Source organism: Muscardinus avellanarius (assembly GCF_963383645.1).
Source record: "Muscardinus avellanarius genome assembly, chromosome: 3".
NCBI lineage: Eukaryota > Metazoa > Chordata > Mammalia > Rodentia > Gliridae > Muscardinus > Muscardinus avellanarius.
The window spans coordinates 57,123,938-57,139,778 of record NC_137788.1 but is presented as its reverse complement, the minus strand read 5'-3'; the positions used below and the strand labels follow the sequence as shown (position 1 = coordinate 57,139,778).

The window sequence follows — 15,841 nt, the reverse complement described above, 5'->3', positions numbered from 1 at the left end:
ATTTGTATTTAGATATTGATTTTGACAAAAAACTTTATATTTAAGGGTAAAATCCTCAGTTTGTCCCCTTCCAGCCTATTTCTTATTAGTAAATGTGCCTTGGGTCTTCCTTTGGCTTTGTATTTGTAAGTGATCTTGCCAAGACTCTGCACCTCCACCACAAAGCCTGGTTAATGACTATTCATTTGCCATAACTGGCTTAAATGACGTGTGTGTGTGTGTGTGTGTGTGTGTGTGTGTGTGTGTGTGTTACTGGGGATTGAACCCAGGGGCATTTTGCCTTTAAGCTATACTCCCAGCCCTATTTTTTATTCTTTATTTTGAAACAGGGTCTTACTAAATTGCAGAGGGCCTCACTAAGTAGCTGAGGCTGGCCACAAACTTGTGATCTTCTGGGATTACAAGCATGTGCCACAACACCTGGCTCGAATAACACTTTTTTAACAGCTCCCACTCATTCCTACCCCACATACTATGCCAGACCCCATATGATTATAAGGTTATTTCTATGATAAACTTATCAGTGCTTATCTTCCCCACAAACTGTACACTACAACAGTGTACAGTTACCATTATTTCCTAATGTAAGCAAAATGACTAGCATAGAAAAGGTATTCTATAATATTCTAAATAAGTGAAATGAATATATAGGTGAATGAAAAAATAAAATACTTCAGAGAAGCAAAACGAAACAAGTTCTTTCTATTCTTTCATCCCCATAACTCATCTCTGACCCCACTGTCTTATTTCTAGATGATAAGAATAATTTTTTAATTTTTTAAAAATATGTTTCTAGAGTCTAGCAACAATCTAAACCTATAAAAAAATATCATGATGAAATATCATGACTACAAGAAATGTTACTGTATAAATTCCTAATGTAAGAGAAGAGAAATATTTTGTTAATTAAAAGAATCAGCAACTCTGCTATAATAATAGAAGATTCAACAGTTATAGTGAGAAATAGCACAGAGGCGAAAAATGGTCAATGGCTTAGTTAAGAGTCAGGCAAAGTAAAGCTTTACTAGAAAGTTTCAATATGAAGATTATGTGTAAAAATTACCCTCCTGCCTCTTCTAAAACAGGGCATTGTTTTCTTCTACTGAAGGAAATAGATAGTAAAGGCCCTACCAATTCAATCTTTCATGTTGTTTATTATGTCTACAGTATTACTTGTTCATTCATTCACAGGCAGATTGCAAAAGAGTGTTTTTCTAACTACAACTCAGACGCCACGTGAATGTGGTGAAATCAACGTAGTGGCTTATAGACAGCTTTTTTAACATGGAAAACTGAATTTTAAAAACATTCTATTTACTCTGTTTCAAGCAAGTAGTACAACTGGTTTGTGCATCTTTTGGTTCATTTCTGCATATCTGTCTATTATGTGAGCAGGGTTAGAAGGTGAAATGTATTTTTCACTGTTCATCATAATAAAAAAACATGAAAAGTCACTGCTAAATAGAACTGCTACAATTAGAAAAGGCTCCAAAGGCAGACGAAAAGGAAGGTAATTCTGCCTCTAAAAGAAGGTACCTAACTACTATAAGTTTCATTTTTCTTTTCTACAAATTGGAGATAATATTTATCTCAAGAATAACTAAAAGATAATAATAATAATAATAATGTAAATATTAACTATGTAAAGTAATAATATAAATAGTAACTAATACCTCTTGATACATTTCTGTGGCACACATACCACCTTTTTTAATTTGTTAAACAACCAAATAAATCTATGGCTCACCTGAGTCTCATTGTACTGGAGAGGAAACAGACTCTAAGAATTGAGGTGAAAATCTATATGCATGTAAGTATATGTATCTCAGTAGTTTGCATATAAGAAAATGGACACTTATTATGAATTATCAAAATTAGTTTAAAAATCCTACTTTACTACCTTACACATAGCAGGAGAAGTCCCACAAATATTTGTGATGAGTAAAAATACAGCCCTTAAATTTAGAGCATTATCCATAATAAGCTCTAGGAAACTGAATGGGGTAGAAATTCTTCTGAACTTTATTTATTAAAGGGAGGCTTGGGGAAAGAAGGGCCTAGAGCAAGATCTTCTTTGGGGAAGAAGGCTCTGCACAACTGGAAGGAAACAGATAGTAAATAAAGATATGAAAGCCAAGGAGCAGAAATGATCGAGCATTGAGACTGAAAACAGATAGCATAGAAAGGATATTGGGCACTAGTTTAAGAAGGCTCTATCTTGTAGCTGAGGAAACCATGAAAGTTTTATCAGAGGAGTGATGATAAATATGTAATCATTGAGACAGCATATTATAAATATGCAATCATTGCACAATAACCTGCAAAAAATAACTGTCTTAAAAATTGTGTATTTTGACACAAAGACTGAATGTTGTTGTTTTTTTCCAATTTTATGGGAATGTCAACCTTGTTTTAAGGAAAATTATGAAAATAAAAATGCTCATTAAACTAGAATTTTCTGAAAAGTTCTATTACAGAAGTAAGTTCAAATTTTTGTATGATAGTTGACTATTTCTCAAAGTACTTTAGCTTGAAGGGGAATATCTACATAAACATAAGGTTTTTAATGATAATTACATTTCAGACTTAAAGATAAGGTTTTTTTTACATAATTTTAATTTAAATAATTGTGGACAGTAGTAACAGAAATTAAAAGAACTGATTCCAAGTCTTTTACATAAAGATAATCAGTTTATACCAAAAAAGTATAGATACCAAAAAAGTATCATACTTTCCATTAGATCTAACTCATTATACACTAATATTCATTTTTCTTCTATAACCAAAAAATAGATATATCATCAACTTATATATGATAAACTATGTACAAGTTTTGATTCCTACTAGTTTCAAACACCTGTATCCTGTTTTTCTTAAAGATATATGTTAAATAGGCTCATATTAAAATAAATTAAATAAAATAAAAACTTTCAAACTTAAAAAATGTTTATAAATCTAAAAGTCATATGGCATCTAAAATGTAATATTATATATTCAGGGTTAGAAATATAGAAATATGACCTTTTGAAAATTAAGTCCTTGTGCCCAGGAACAATTCTTGGGGTTTGGAACATCTTCCCAAAACAGCTTTTTCATTCTACAAAGAATACATATCAGAATTTTAGAAAAATATGCATGTTGAAAATGTTAGTAGTTAATGAATATATAAAATAGAAATTGGCCCATCTTAGCCCCAGTAGAGTCCATTCGTTTTTTCATTCTTTCCTACAAAGACTTCTACCAAACTTCAACTAAGACCCAAGTTCATAAACAATATCACAATAAAAGCAGCCTGTTCTTATTGAAAGCTTATGCCAGGCATTGTGCTAAACTCTGCAGATTTTCCTCAGAAAAATAAATTATCAAAAGTAGTCATCACAGCCGGGCCTGGTGGCATACACTTGTAATCCCAGCATTTAGAAGGCTGAGACAGGAGGATCACGGTTCACAGACAGCCTCAGCTACCTAGTGAGGCCCTTTACTACTCAGTGAGACCCTGTTTCAAATTAAGAAAGAAAGAAAGGGCTGGTGGTATAGCTCAGAGGTAGAAAGCCCCTTGGGGGGGGGGGAAAGTGGTCATCATATGGGTGTCAGAAACAAGGCCACCTGATACAAGTCCAGCAACTCAACTGACAAAAAAAAAAAAAAAAAAAAAAAAAAAAAACAGATTCTGAAATCTTCTCTCCCTGTTTTGCTAGATGTATAGCAAATGGTCTGGCATTCTCAGCCTCCAAGGATGTGGTACCCACAGACCCATCCTGGGAATAAAGGTCATTGGTTTGACAAGCTGAACAGACTGGAGCCATGCAGTGCTATTCTAAAAAGAGCAGAGGGCCTCCTGATCACAAAGGAACTGACTGCTCCAGGGCACACTGGAAAGTTCACTTGTAAAGTCTTATAGCCAGGCATGGTGGCACACACCTGCAATCCCAGTACACGAGAGGCCGAGGCAGGAGGACCTCAGGTTCACAGCCAGCTTCCGCAATTTGGTGAGGCTCTCAGCATCTTAGTAAGACCCTGTTTCTAAATAAAAAATAAAATAGGGCCGAGGGTATAACTCCGAAGTAGAATTTCCTAGGTTCAATTCCCAACATATATACACTCACAAAGTCTTGTGTTCACCACTGAAATCCTCAACCCCGATTGAAGAGCTCTGAAGCCATTTTCCTCATTTCCAAGTACAGGGTGCCCAAAATTTCCCCACAGGGGAAAATTTCCCAACAGGGGTTGGGGGCCTAACTTCTTCCTTGTGGTTTATGCTATCCTATCAAAATGGAAAGTCAGTTCCAAAAAACGGGCCTTTTCTCTTTATGCCATCTTAATTATAGAAAAACTACATAGAAAAGCACTTAAAATACTTTCATATACATGATGTGGGTTTTAAATCAAAGCTTAAATATAATTACTGATTTTGATATAAAGATTCTTAACATCAAGGACAATACCTTTGGTGTGATATTAACAATGTTCCCAGCAATAAGACAGAAGAAGAAATAATTATCGGCACAATTACATATAAACCTGCATCGTTCTGATGTTTTTCAATGTCATCTGAAAAAGAAATACAATTTACAGAACTCAGAAGCTTAAAGCAATATTCATTTCTTTCTGTATCAAAAATTATAGTAGAGCCAGCCATAATGGTACATGCTTGCAATCCCAGCACTTTGGAGATTGAGACCAGAGGAACTCAGGTTCAAGACCAGGCTCAGAAACTTAGTGAGATTCCTTAGCAAGTTACTGAGACCCCATTTCAAACAAAATAAAGTAGGGCAGGGTTTATAGCTGAGAGATAGAATGCCTCTGAGTTCAACCTCTCGTATCAAAAATATAAAATAAAAATTATAGTAGGCCATATTTTTCAGATTTTATAATAAATCTGTATTATCTTTAAAAATATAAACACAAAAGAAGTCAAGAAGCATGCTATGTTCACATTAATAAAATTATTTTGTTCATTAGTATACTTAAAATTTAGCCAAAAAGTCACAAATATTTGCCAAGCCTCTCCATCTGAATATTTTTAGACCATATGAGTCAAAGTTGCTACGAGAACTCACAGCATCGGCTTCTGGAGAGCCCAACCTACACACCCTGCCTATCTCCATCTCGTTCACTCCAGACACACTGACCTCCTTGCTGCTTCTTGAATCCCCATGCTTGCTCTTCAGCACCTTTGCACATGCTGGTGTGCTCCTCCCTGCCATTGCAGGACTCTGCTCAAATTTCTGGCCATACTAACTAAGGTAACACAGTTTAACTCTATTCCTTCATTTCATTGTATTTACCTTCATGCATGTGTTTCTATCTGACATTCTATTTTACATAATTATTTATTGTTCACCACTCCCATTAGAGCATTAGAGTTTAAACTTCATAAGGGCAGAGACTTATGTTCATCATTCAATCTCCAGTCCAGTTCTTAGATATTAAAAAAAAAAGTTTTTTGAATAACCCCTAAGAAATTGTTTGAAATATTTTTATTCTAAAATCAGGTAACGTGTTTTCCCCCTTAAAATCACATTATTGGGTTGCTTAAATTGAAGACAACTTAAAAAAGTAACAATAAAAGCCAGGTGTGGTGGCACACACTTGTAATCCCTGCACTTGGGAGGCGGAGACAGGAGGATCACACAGGTTCAAAGCCAGCCTCGCTGGCTTAAGAGACCCTGTTACCAAATTTTAAAAATATATAAAATAAGTCTGAGAGTATAGCCCGGTAGAAGGGTTCCATCCCCAGTACCACCCACAAAAAAAAGTAACAATAAAATCAAAACATTAGTAATGCAAGGGTAATAAGATGAATCAGAAATGTAAAAGGTCTAGTGAAGCTAACTCTATAACTACTTATCCAGTTTTATTTTTGGAGAAAAAGTAACATTTCCTTTTGAATCACTCTATGGCATATTTATATAAGAATTTGAACTCTTCCATGGTTTCATCAAAAAGAATAATTCAAAGGCAACATTTCTTATAATAGATTAGCAACTGCATATTGCTATAAAAAGAAATAAAAGGTAAAAATTTTACCTGGGGTAAAACTATTAATTATCTTGGGTTTTCCCACTCCTTCTGTAAATACTGGGTAAAGACTGAACTGATACTTCTCGATGGGGATAAAATGATCTGAGGAGAAAAATACAGTAAAAGTTCATTTATACCCCACTGCTACTGAGTGGGAACTACATAAAAATATGCTATATTTCTAAACATAGTAATAAGTAGTTACTTATGGATTGAATTGATGATTAGGGGGCTTTCAAAAATAAGCACTACACATTCTCTAGTAATAATAATTTTCAAATAGTTTTTCAAAAATATTATCCAGACCTAGAAAACTGCTATTTTTAGAGGCATATTCCAGTTACAGCCAATTTATTCAATTCAGAGTATATGAGCTCTTTCTTTCCCTCATTTCCTTTTCAAAGACAGTATGTCCTCCCTTCTCTCCCTTATCCTTAAAGTAGGCAATATTTCCTTTCTATAGGAATTGAGTTTACTTAGTTTTCCAATTCAAAATAGCTGGGAAAGTAAAGTTTTATTAAATCCTATGTTTTATTAAGTCCTATGAAAAGAGAATGGAATTAAGAGCAGGCAAATTCACAGTATCTTGGGGTCTAGACACATGGAGAATGACCATCCCCATGACAAAGCTCATAATTGAGCGATCAAGGATTTTTAAGATGCTAATAATATATAAATATTATTCCAGAAGATGTAGATTTCCTTAAAGCCTAAATTCTATATTCTATGGCATAAAGAATAACAATATTATTACTTAGACAACAGTGGTAATAAACTCAATTCCTCATCAAAAACTTACCCTGATGGCTAAATTCTAAGTATCTGAATGAAATGAAAATGTGTATTCTTTGGATGATACTGTATAATAAGAGCATGGGCCTCCTTCACTTACCTACTTAGCTTCCCTTAATCCTCATTCCCATTTATACTTTGTGGTTCTACCTTCAGAGATTACGCTGACCTAGGTCACCATGTGTTAGATCCTCAGATTTGGGGCCTAGCACCCCCAGTCATTGCTAGTGGCATTATAAGTGAGTACACAGTTTGGAAGAATAATCTGGTAGTAGTTATCAGAAGCCATTTAAAACAGTTTTCTAAAAAAAAATAAATTGTTATCTCAAATAAATAAATAGTTTAAGCAAATTTTTGGAATAAAATATTATATGATCATTAAAAATAATGGCAAAAAAGATTAGGAAGAAAATATATATGATAAAAGATTACAACTGTGTAAACTATTAAAATTAAAAAGGGCCAAAGGAAATAGGATGAAATGTTTTCATAAGGTGATGGGATTTCAAGTATTGAGATCCTATCTACTGATCTATTTTTGAAGTTTTCCTTAACTGGCTACATTCTTTGAATTGATTTTTTTATAGAGACATACTAATCTATGAGTGAAATGAATGTAGCTCAGTGATAAAAACAAAAAGCTTGCCTAGCATGTGCAAGGCTCTGGGTGAGATCCCCAGCACCACAGCAGGAAAACTACTCTTTAATGTAAACTTACCATGGATATAATACTTCTTAACAGTCGAGGGGATCCTGAGCCATTTAATCTCATCATCTTCGTTAAGATTTTTCCATTCAATAATAAAGTACATTAGACTGTAATCACTGGGTAAGAGCATCCAGGAAAGAATCACACAACTGCTGTTTAAAGGATAAGCACTGAGTGACTGCACGGTATTTACTGAGGGGAAAAGAAGGAAATTCATTTTTAAATTCAAAATTAATGAAAATTTACTAATCCCCTGGAGGAGCTTAAAACCTACTGGATGGAGGGGAGAAGAAAGAGAAGGTAAACAATTTATATAAATTTAATTTGCAGCAATTATTTTTGTATCATGGGAGTCATTTAAGCAGAGTGATAGATATGAAAGGCACGGAAGAGAAAAAAAAGATTCTGCCGAAAATCTAAAGAAAAAAAGGAATTTCCTCATATAGACAAATTGTTCTCAGCTGGAATCCTGCACAAGCCTATTAGTCGTACTCCCTGATTCCCTCCAACTCCTCTCTCCCACTGACAATGATGCTTCCAAAGCAGGAATCTGTTCATTTTAACACCCTCTGCAGAGTCCCACTTAAAAGCCTCTGGTGGATTTCCACATCTGAGGAGAACATTCCTATCATGCCTTTGAGGCTCAGAGGCCAAGTCTCAGCCTTCCTCTCTGATTTTTACAGTTTTCCCTCACTAAAGCCACCCTGGCCTTCCTGGATTTCCTATACTGTGCCAAAAGGCTTTTAATCAGGCTGCTCCTCTACGGGAAACAGTGCTCTTCACCCTGCTCCCAAACATTTAGGGGAATTTGATTATAATTCACACTTTAGATTTTAGTTCAAAACAATTTCTTCAAGATACTGTCTGTGATTCTCAAGGCCAAGTCAGGTTCTTTTCTCTTTCCTTTTCTAAAATTATATTCCCTTTCTGAAGACATTTACCTCAGCTTGTAAATAGACATTCTCTTATATAATTATTGATTCCTATCTGTTTCATCTATTAGACTTTGAATATGTACCCAGTATAGTTTTTCTGATATTGAAATTTCTACCACTGAGCACAATGAAGCACTCAACAAATAGTTCTGGAGCACATTTATTTAAAAAATTAAATGTGCTGGGCGCGGTGGCGCACGCTTGTAATCCCCGCGCTTGGGAGGCAGAGACAGGAGGATCGCGCAGGTTCAAAGCCAGCCGCACTGGCTTAAGAGACCCTGTTTCCAAATAAAAAAAGTATAAAGTAGGTCTGGGAGTGTAGCCCAGAGGTAGAAGGGCTTCCAGGAACCCCAGTAGCACCAAAAGAAAAAAAAATTTTTTTTTAATGTAAAATAGTGTCCTGGGTGCTGTGAAATTTCCAAGTACTTTACACTATAATTTAAAAGGAAATTATATAGAACAAGATTGATACAAAATGTCATGAGAAACATAGAAAGTGCTCTGAGATTTAAAGACAGGATAAGCTATACTCAGTTATAAGCTAAGACTTTGTAGAAGTAACACTTGGAAAAAGGTCTTTTATAGATTGGTAGAAACTTACAAAATTTGCACTTTCCATTAAAAATTTATACTTTGAACATATAATCCCAGTTAGAAACTCCTATTTAAAGTAGCTCTCTCTTTTAATTTTTTATTGGTGCATTTTAGTCCTACATCATATTGGGGTACAAGATTGTGGAGACATACATGCACACATCACCCAATTAGCCTTTACCCAATTCCCACAGTAGTTTTCAATTCTATGATTAATCAGGTGTATCAAAATTAATAAAAAACCAGCCTTATTACTCACATTAAATGAAGCCTACAGTAATTCTCAACCTCAGCAATTAAACCTCATCCATATAACATGCTATACTATTACTACATATATATAGTAGTATATATATAAATACTATAAATGAATAAATGCTATATATAAATATACTACCTACTTATATAAATATATTCAGTATATATATACTATACTATATAATAAATACTTATAAATAAAAACTATATCAATTTACTTTTTTTTTTGGTGGTACTGGGGTTCCTAGAAGCCCTTCTAAATTCCGGGCTACACTCCCAGACCTATTTTATATATTTGGAAACAGGGTCTCTTAAGCCAGCGCGGCTGGCTTCGAACCTGCGCGATCCTCCTGTCTCCGCCTCCCAAGCGCGGGGATGACAAGCGTGCGCCACCACGCCCGGCCTCAATTTCCTTTTATACACACACAAACATGTGGTGAGACGGCATTGACGTGCAACCTCCGTTGCTCCTGAAGCATCAGATTTACTAGAATATTCTCATTTATTATAATGCTATTTTAATAATATTCTACCATATAAATATAATTGTATTCTGCTGTTTTGTTTTGTTTTTGTTTTCTTTTTTCAGAAAAAGAAGAGATAAAGAATGACAGGGAGCCACAGGCTACTCAGAAAATGATTTGGGAAGGGAGCACTGTGCAAAGGTTACTAGTGAAGGGGAAATGGGCCACCTCCCTGCATCTCTCCTCACCTTTGCTTGTGGGCCAGGAGAGTGTTAGATTGACACTGGCAGAGGAAGCGCCAAGTGAGTTGATGGCCAGCACAGTCACCGTATGCGTTTGCTCTGTCCACAGAAACGTGGATCTGGTGTGATTTCCCACATCTTCTGACCATGACCCATTGTGGGAAGTCCGATGCTTTACCACATATCGCCTCACACTGCACAGTGAGTCATGTTTCATCAGGGGCTATAGTAAACATGAAAATTGATTAGTTTCCAAACGACAGTGCTTTTTGTACTAATTGAGCTTACGGAGCTCTTACTCCACATTTCCTGTTAAGAGGCAGGAGTTAAATCAGGGCAGGCCTTGTCATGACTTGCAGGCTCTCATGCCTTACAAATCAAAGAAATGTGCATGAGTACTCACTCCTGTATACACACATCTCTAAATCCCTCCATAAGCATCCATCTCTGTTAAGCTAAATGTGAGTCCATATTGATGTTTCCAATTCTAACCCATAAACACATGGGTCCTCTCGCCCCCTCCCCTTGCTTGCCTACAGCCTTTCAGTGCAACAGTGAAAACCCCATGTCCTCCATTCTGACCTTCATTCACTTCATTGTTACATTTCACAATATGGTCATAATGGTAGAGCAAATATTTTCATCACTTCATGCGTTATCTTTTTGTTTTAGTCTTTACCAAGCAGAAGTTTTTATTTTAATTAGGTCCAACTTAGTACTTAATTTAAAAAAAAAAAAAAAACTTTGCCATGAAGAGAGCATTTTAAAGGAATGTGAGTTGGTAGAAAAGAGCTCCTGATAACAAAAACAGGAAAAACAAGAGCAAGAAACAAAGTTGTGAAGGATGAGCATCCCTGACCCCCAAACCTGAAACCAAAATGCTTCAAAATCTGAAACTTTTTGAGTGTCGTGTCAGTGCTCAGAAAGTTTGGGATTTCAGATTTTGGGATTAGGGGTGCTTAAGTGGTAAAGCATATGCAAATATACCAAAGTTGTGGAAAACTCCAAAACCTGAACCATTTCTGGTCTCATCCAAACATTTTGGATAAGGAATACTCAACCTATGTTGTCTCAAAGGCCCAAACTATAGCATAAATATGTAGTCCGTACTGGTATAAATGATCAAATAAGTGAATGAATAAATAATAAATAAATAAAAAATAATGTAAATAGAGTATAGATGAATCCCCCATGCAGGAGAATTGTGAATAATTTAGCTGGATCATCCACTCTCAAGGAGGTGAAACATAACATTCTTCAAGCAAAGGCTGCACTTAATAACTTCATTCCAGAAAGTACAATGTGGAAAGGGGTGGGTAGCTACAGTAAGAAACCGATAACTACCTGAGGCAGATGAGCAAGGCTAACATCAACTCTGTTAAGTCATGTCCATAGGATGTAGTCGTAATAGGATGTGCTAAAAATGGTGCTTTACCTCTGTATCTTTCTACCAAATACCCATAACCATAATCTAGTCATGAGAAAACTTCAGACGAAATCCATTTGCAAGGCATTTACAAAATACCTGACTCAAAAATACCATGTACTTCTTAAATACATCCAGTCCATCAAGAAAAAAAAAAAAGAACAGGTCTAAGAAACTTTTACAACCAGAAAGAGTATAAGAGGATTGACTACTAAATATGATGTGCTATCTTGAAAGGGGTCCTAAACCAGAAAAAGCTAAAAACTAAGCAAATTTGAGTTTTAAATAAATTATAAACTATAATAACATCTCAATACTACTTAATTAAATATAACAAGGGCATCCTGTGAGTGTAAGATGTTATTAATAGAGAAAACCTGATTTGAGGCATATGGAAATTCTCTGTATTATCTTTTCTATTTTTATAAAAATATAAAAATACAAAAGTGCCCTGAAATCAAGACCTTTATCTTTAAAAATGCCAGATAAATGATTTTTTTCATTTGTTTGTTTGTCTTCTTAATTGTTTAAAGCACCATTCCTATTCTGTGGCCTTGTGGCTTATCCATTATCCCTTGGGCAAATCTTCCCCTGGTTTGGGTAACTGCTATTGTTTAGATATTAAATGTCACTCAAAGGTGTATGTGTTAATGGCTTGGTCACCAGCCTGTGGTAAAATCTTTGGAAGATGGTAGAATCTTTAAGAGCTGGAGCTTAGTGGAGGGAAGATAGGTCATTGGAGATATGACCTTGAAGAGTTTGGGGGACCCCACCCTTTCTTCTTTCCCTCCCTTTGTTTCTGCCACCAAGAGGCGAGCAGTTTCCACTGCTCCCAACATGGTGTTCTACCCCACAAGCCCCACAAGAATGGAGCCAACCACCCACAGACTAAAACCTCTGAACTTTCCTTCCTATTAGTTGTTTATCATGATATTTTGTCACTGATAGAAAAGTAACTAATGTAAAAACCATAATCACTAAACTATTGCCTCGGTTTAGGAAACCGAAACAAAATGATGCAAAACAAAAGCTAAGTTAATAAAAGATAATTCATCACATAAAAGGCATCAAAGGCTGGGATGTAGCTCAGTGATAAAGTACAATATCAAAAAGGCAAAAAAATAAAGAAGTAAATAAGAGACAAAAATTTAAGCTTAAAAAAGACTGAGATGTCCATCAACAGACGAATGGACTACAAAATGATAGGATATATACATGATGGAATTCTATTCAGTCATAAAGAACAAAATTAGGTCATTTGCAGGGAAATGAATGAAACCGGAGAATGTTATGCTAAGTGAGATTAGTCAGTCACAAAGAGTGGAAGGTCAGGTGTTGTCCCTCAGAGGCAGAAGCTAGAGAGACACTGGGACATAGAAGGGACTCCAGTCAATAAAGGAAAAACCTTAGTGGAGTGAGGGAGATGGGAGGGGAAGGAAGATGAAACAGGGCAATACTTCAATAGGCATGATGCACGTACTCAAACTTATCAAACCCAACACTGTGATGAGAACAGGAAAGTGGGAAGGGAAAGGGAGTGGGGTGGGAACAGGGGTACAGTGTGCATGTATGCCTCTATCACCCTGAACTTCATCAAATGTATAAATACAACGCACCAAAGGAGAGAGCATTCAAGTTCTTGAAAGATGGTAGATTAGTAAGGATGCTGTCTCCTTCCCTTAAATCAACCCACAGAGCTGTGCTGTACGATATGACAGCCACTAGCCACTTGTAGCTATTTAAATTTAAATTAAGTACATGCTTAATGAATGTCACTGTCAGTTCTGAAAGCTAACTTTAAATTAGAAATAATGAAATGAAAAACAGTTTGAAAATTACATTTCTTATTAACTAAATAAATTTATAAAGTAATTGGATTTATAAATTAAATGTATATAAATGTTATATACCCATTTTCTTCATAGGGATTGATCTTAGATTGGAAAATGATTTTTAAAACATGTGTTTGGTGAATTCGCTCGAATTGCCCCCCTGTGCCATTTCTGAATGGCATGGGGCTTTAACTGTCTTCTGTATTTCTATCTTTTTAATAAACTTCTTTAAATCCAAAAAAAAAAAAAAAAAAAAACCATGGGGACTGAACTTAAACTCGCATGTAGTGTGACACAAACACTATTTTATTCCATGTGTTTCATTCCCAAATCAGTCTTAATTTGGCATTTACTGATCAAATAATCTATTCACTTGGGATAGAAATCAGTCTGTTTGAAAGAGAGAATGCTTTTAAATGTCTAGGTAGAGTAACCATTGTTTATGAAACTATTCATTATTTATATGCCATCATATAAATAGCATTACTTCATATTTCAGATGTTCTTCAAAAATAAGTGTGAATAAAGTGTTTTGACTCAAAGGAACATTAAATATCATGTGTTTTAATATCACATTTTTACAGATGAGGAAAAATTTAAGGCCCAGAGTCTAAGTGTCTTGGCAAAATAATAATGACATAATAATAACATGATAAACTGAGATGAGAATGAAAGAATTCTAACTTTATGTTGATGCTCCAACAACCATACATCATTTTACAGACTAACAATGGCAGGATTATGAGCAACCGAGTATATATTTTAAGGGTATAAAAATAAAATGTAAGAACCATATCAAAAGCAGGAATACCTTCCAAAGTAATGTGACATTTCTCTCTCTTTTATTAATATCTCCACTAATTATTCTCCAAAATTCAGGTCCTCTGACAGGAACTGCAACATGACAAGGAGCTCAAGTTAGACATGTGTTTTCGGAAGGAATACTTTTAGTCATATTTGAAGCGAGCACTTAGGCACTTTCAAGACACATTTGCAAAATTTTTGCAGACCTTTTACATCCATGACAACTGTGTAGGCCGGACTGCTCCAGTTACTCCAGTATCCCAGTCCATCTAACCTCCTGCAGCGCACCTGAACCACGTAGACTGCACACAGGTCGGCCACTGGAAGACTGGCCGATTTTGACTTTGCATCAGATACTTCATGCATCTGTAAAACAAATCAAGCATCAGACTGATCACTGCTAACACATATGCATCAAAAGGGCCGTGAGTGAATTTTATTTTAAACTTTAACACTATTCTGAAATTAAAAGGGAACTGATTTCGTGGTTTTCTAAATTCAGATATATACACGTAAAGCTTGGATTGTGAATGCCTTCAGGTCAAAGATTTCCCTATGTATCCCACTAACTGATGACAAGATTTGGGGCCAGTTCACTTACAATCTTTTTTCCAAACACTCTCTTACCCTACTACCAATCCTTGTCCTCTAATCCTCTACCCACAAAGACTGTTAAGAGTTTTAACTTGGTGGTTACATAGGCTGTCTATAGAGAATCTGTGATGTTTAGTCTCCCTGAGTGAGCAGAAACCTGTTACATTTATTTTAATTGAAATCACTACACACTAAGAACATAATTAGGGCTTCTGATACTGCTAGGTCTTCATAAACTGCCTTCACAAAACTGACCTGCATGCATGTGACTATTGATAAGATTCTAGCCATTTAATAAAAGCAGCTTATCTAAAAATGTATTGGATTGAATATGTATATATTGAAGGATATTAAGAGATATCTGAGAAAAAAGAGTTCCTTGGAAACGTGGGTTTGGGAAACATAAGATGAAATGCATTCACAAATACTTCCTAATGGAGGACTTCTGCAAACTTTGAATATGTGTAATTCCACTCTATAAAGATACAGTGTGGCAGGTCTTTCTAAACTTAATTTGTCATGTATATTGTTTTTCAAGGAATTTTTCATGGGACCAATGTTCTGTAAAACATGCTTTAAGAAATGATGGATCAGGAAATTTTGTTCCCCAAAAGGTTAAATTTTGATCAGTCTAATTAATGAAAATAGCCGTAGAATATGTTTTCATGCCAAAAAAAATTAATCTTTTCCAATAAAACTCTTAAACATTATAAGAAATAGCATTTAGTGAAACAAGCCAAAGAAATTTCTAAGTAAAAGGTACCTTCCATTGAATTTCTTTCCCACTTAAGCCATATCGAATCTGGAACTGAAGATTATTCTCTGGAAAGACTGGCTTTTCCCAAGATATTTTCAATAATCCAATGTTTACAGTAATCTCTGCCTTCACACTAGATGGAGGCAATGGTTTCACTAGAAATTTTAAAATGATAATATGTAATAGTAATTTATGTAAAAAGAACAGTATTTAAAAACATTTTTTATTTTTCATGCCTCCCACTTATAAAGCGATATCTCTTTCAAAATTCTCATATCAATTACTTTATCTGATTCCTTATAACTTTATGTGACACATAAAGAAACTATCTTTGTTTTGATAATCACTATATTGATTTAAAAATAAATCAATACATTATCCAAGCCATTTTGTAAGTTAACAGTAATACC

The 15,841-nt window shown here is 35.1% G+C and overlaps 1 protein-coding gene across 1 annotated transcript in view; it reads right to left on the bottom strand.

The window, feature by feature from the left end:
• Positions 1 to 15,841, bottom strand: part of LEPR (leptin receptor) — a gene marked incomplete at both ends in the record, with an annotated part of 68,916 nt that overhangs the window by 6,600 nt on the left and 46,475 nt on the right. Inside the window, 8 exons of the mRNA XM_080692478.1 lie at positions 3,022 to 3,097; positions 4,446 to 4,551; positions 6,031 to 6,126; positions 7,535 to 7,717; positions 10,025 to 10,241; positions 14,088 to 14,170; positions 14,287 to 14,446; positions 15,438 to 15,586. Of these exons, the coding sequence (XP_080548604.1) occupies positions 3,022 to 3,097; positions 4,446 to 4,551; positions 6,031 to 6,126; positions 7,535 to 7,717; positions 10,025 to 10,241; positions 14,088 to 14,170; positions 14,287 to 14,446; positions 15,438 to 15,586 (1,070 nt within the window). The remainder of the gene's footprint in view (positions 1 to 3,021; positions 3,098 to 4,445; positions 4,552 to 6,030; positions 6,127 to 7,534; positions 7,718 to 10,024; positions 10,242 to 14,087; positions 14,171 to 14,286; positions 14,447 to 15,437; positions 15,587 to 15,841) is intronic.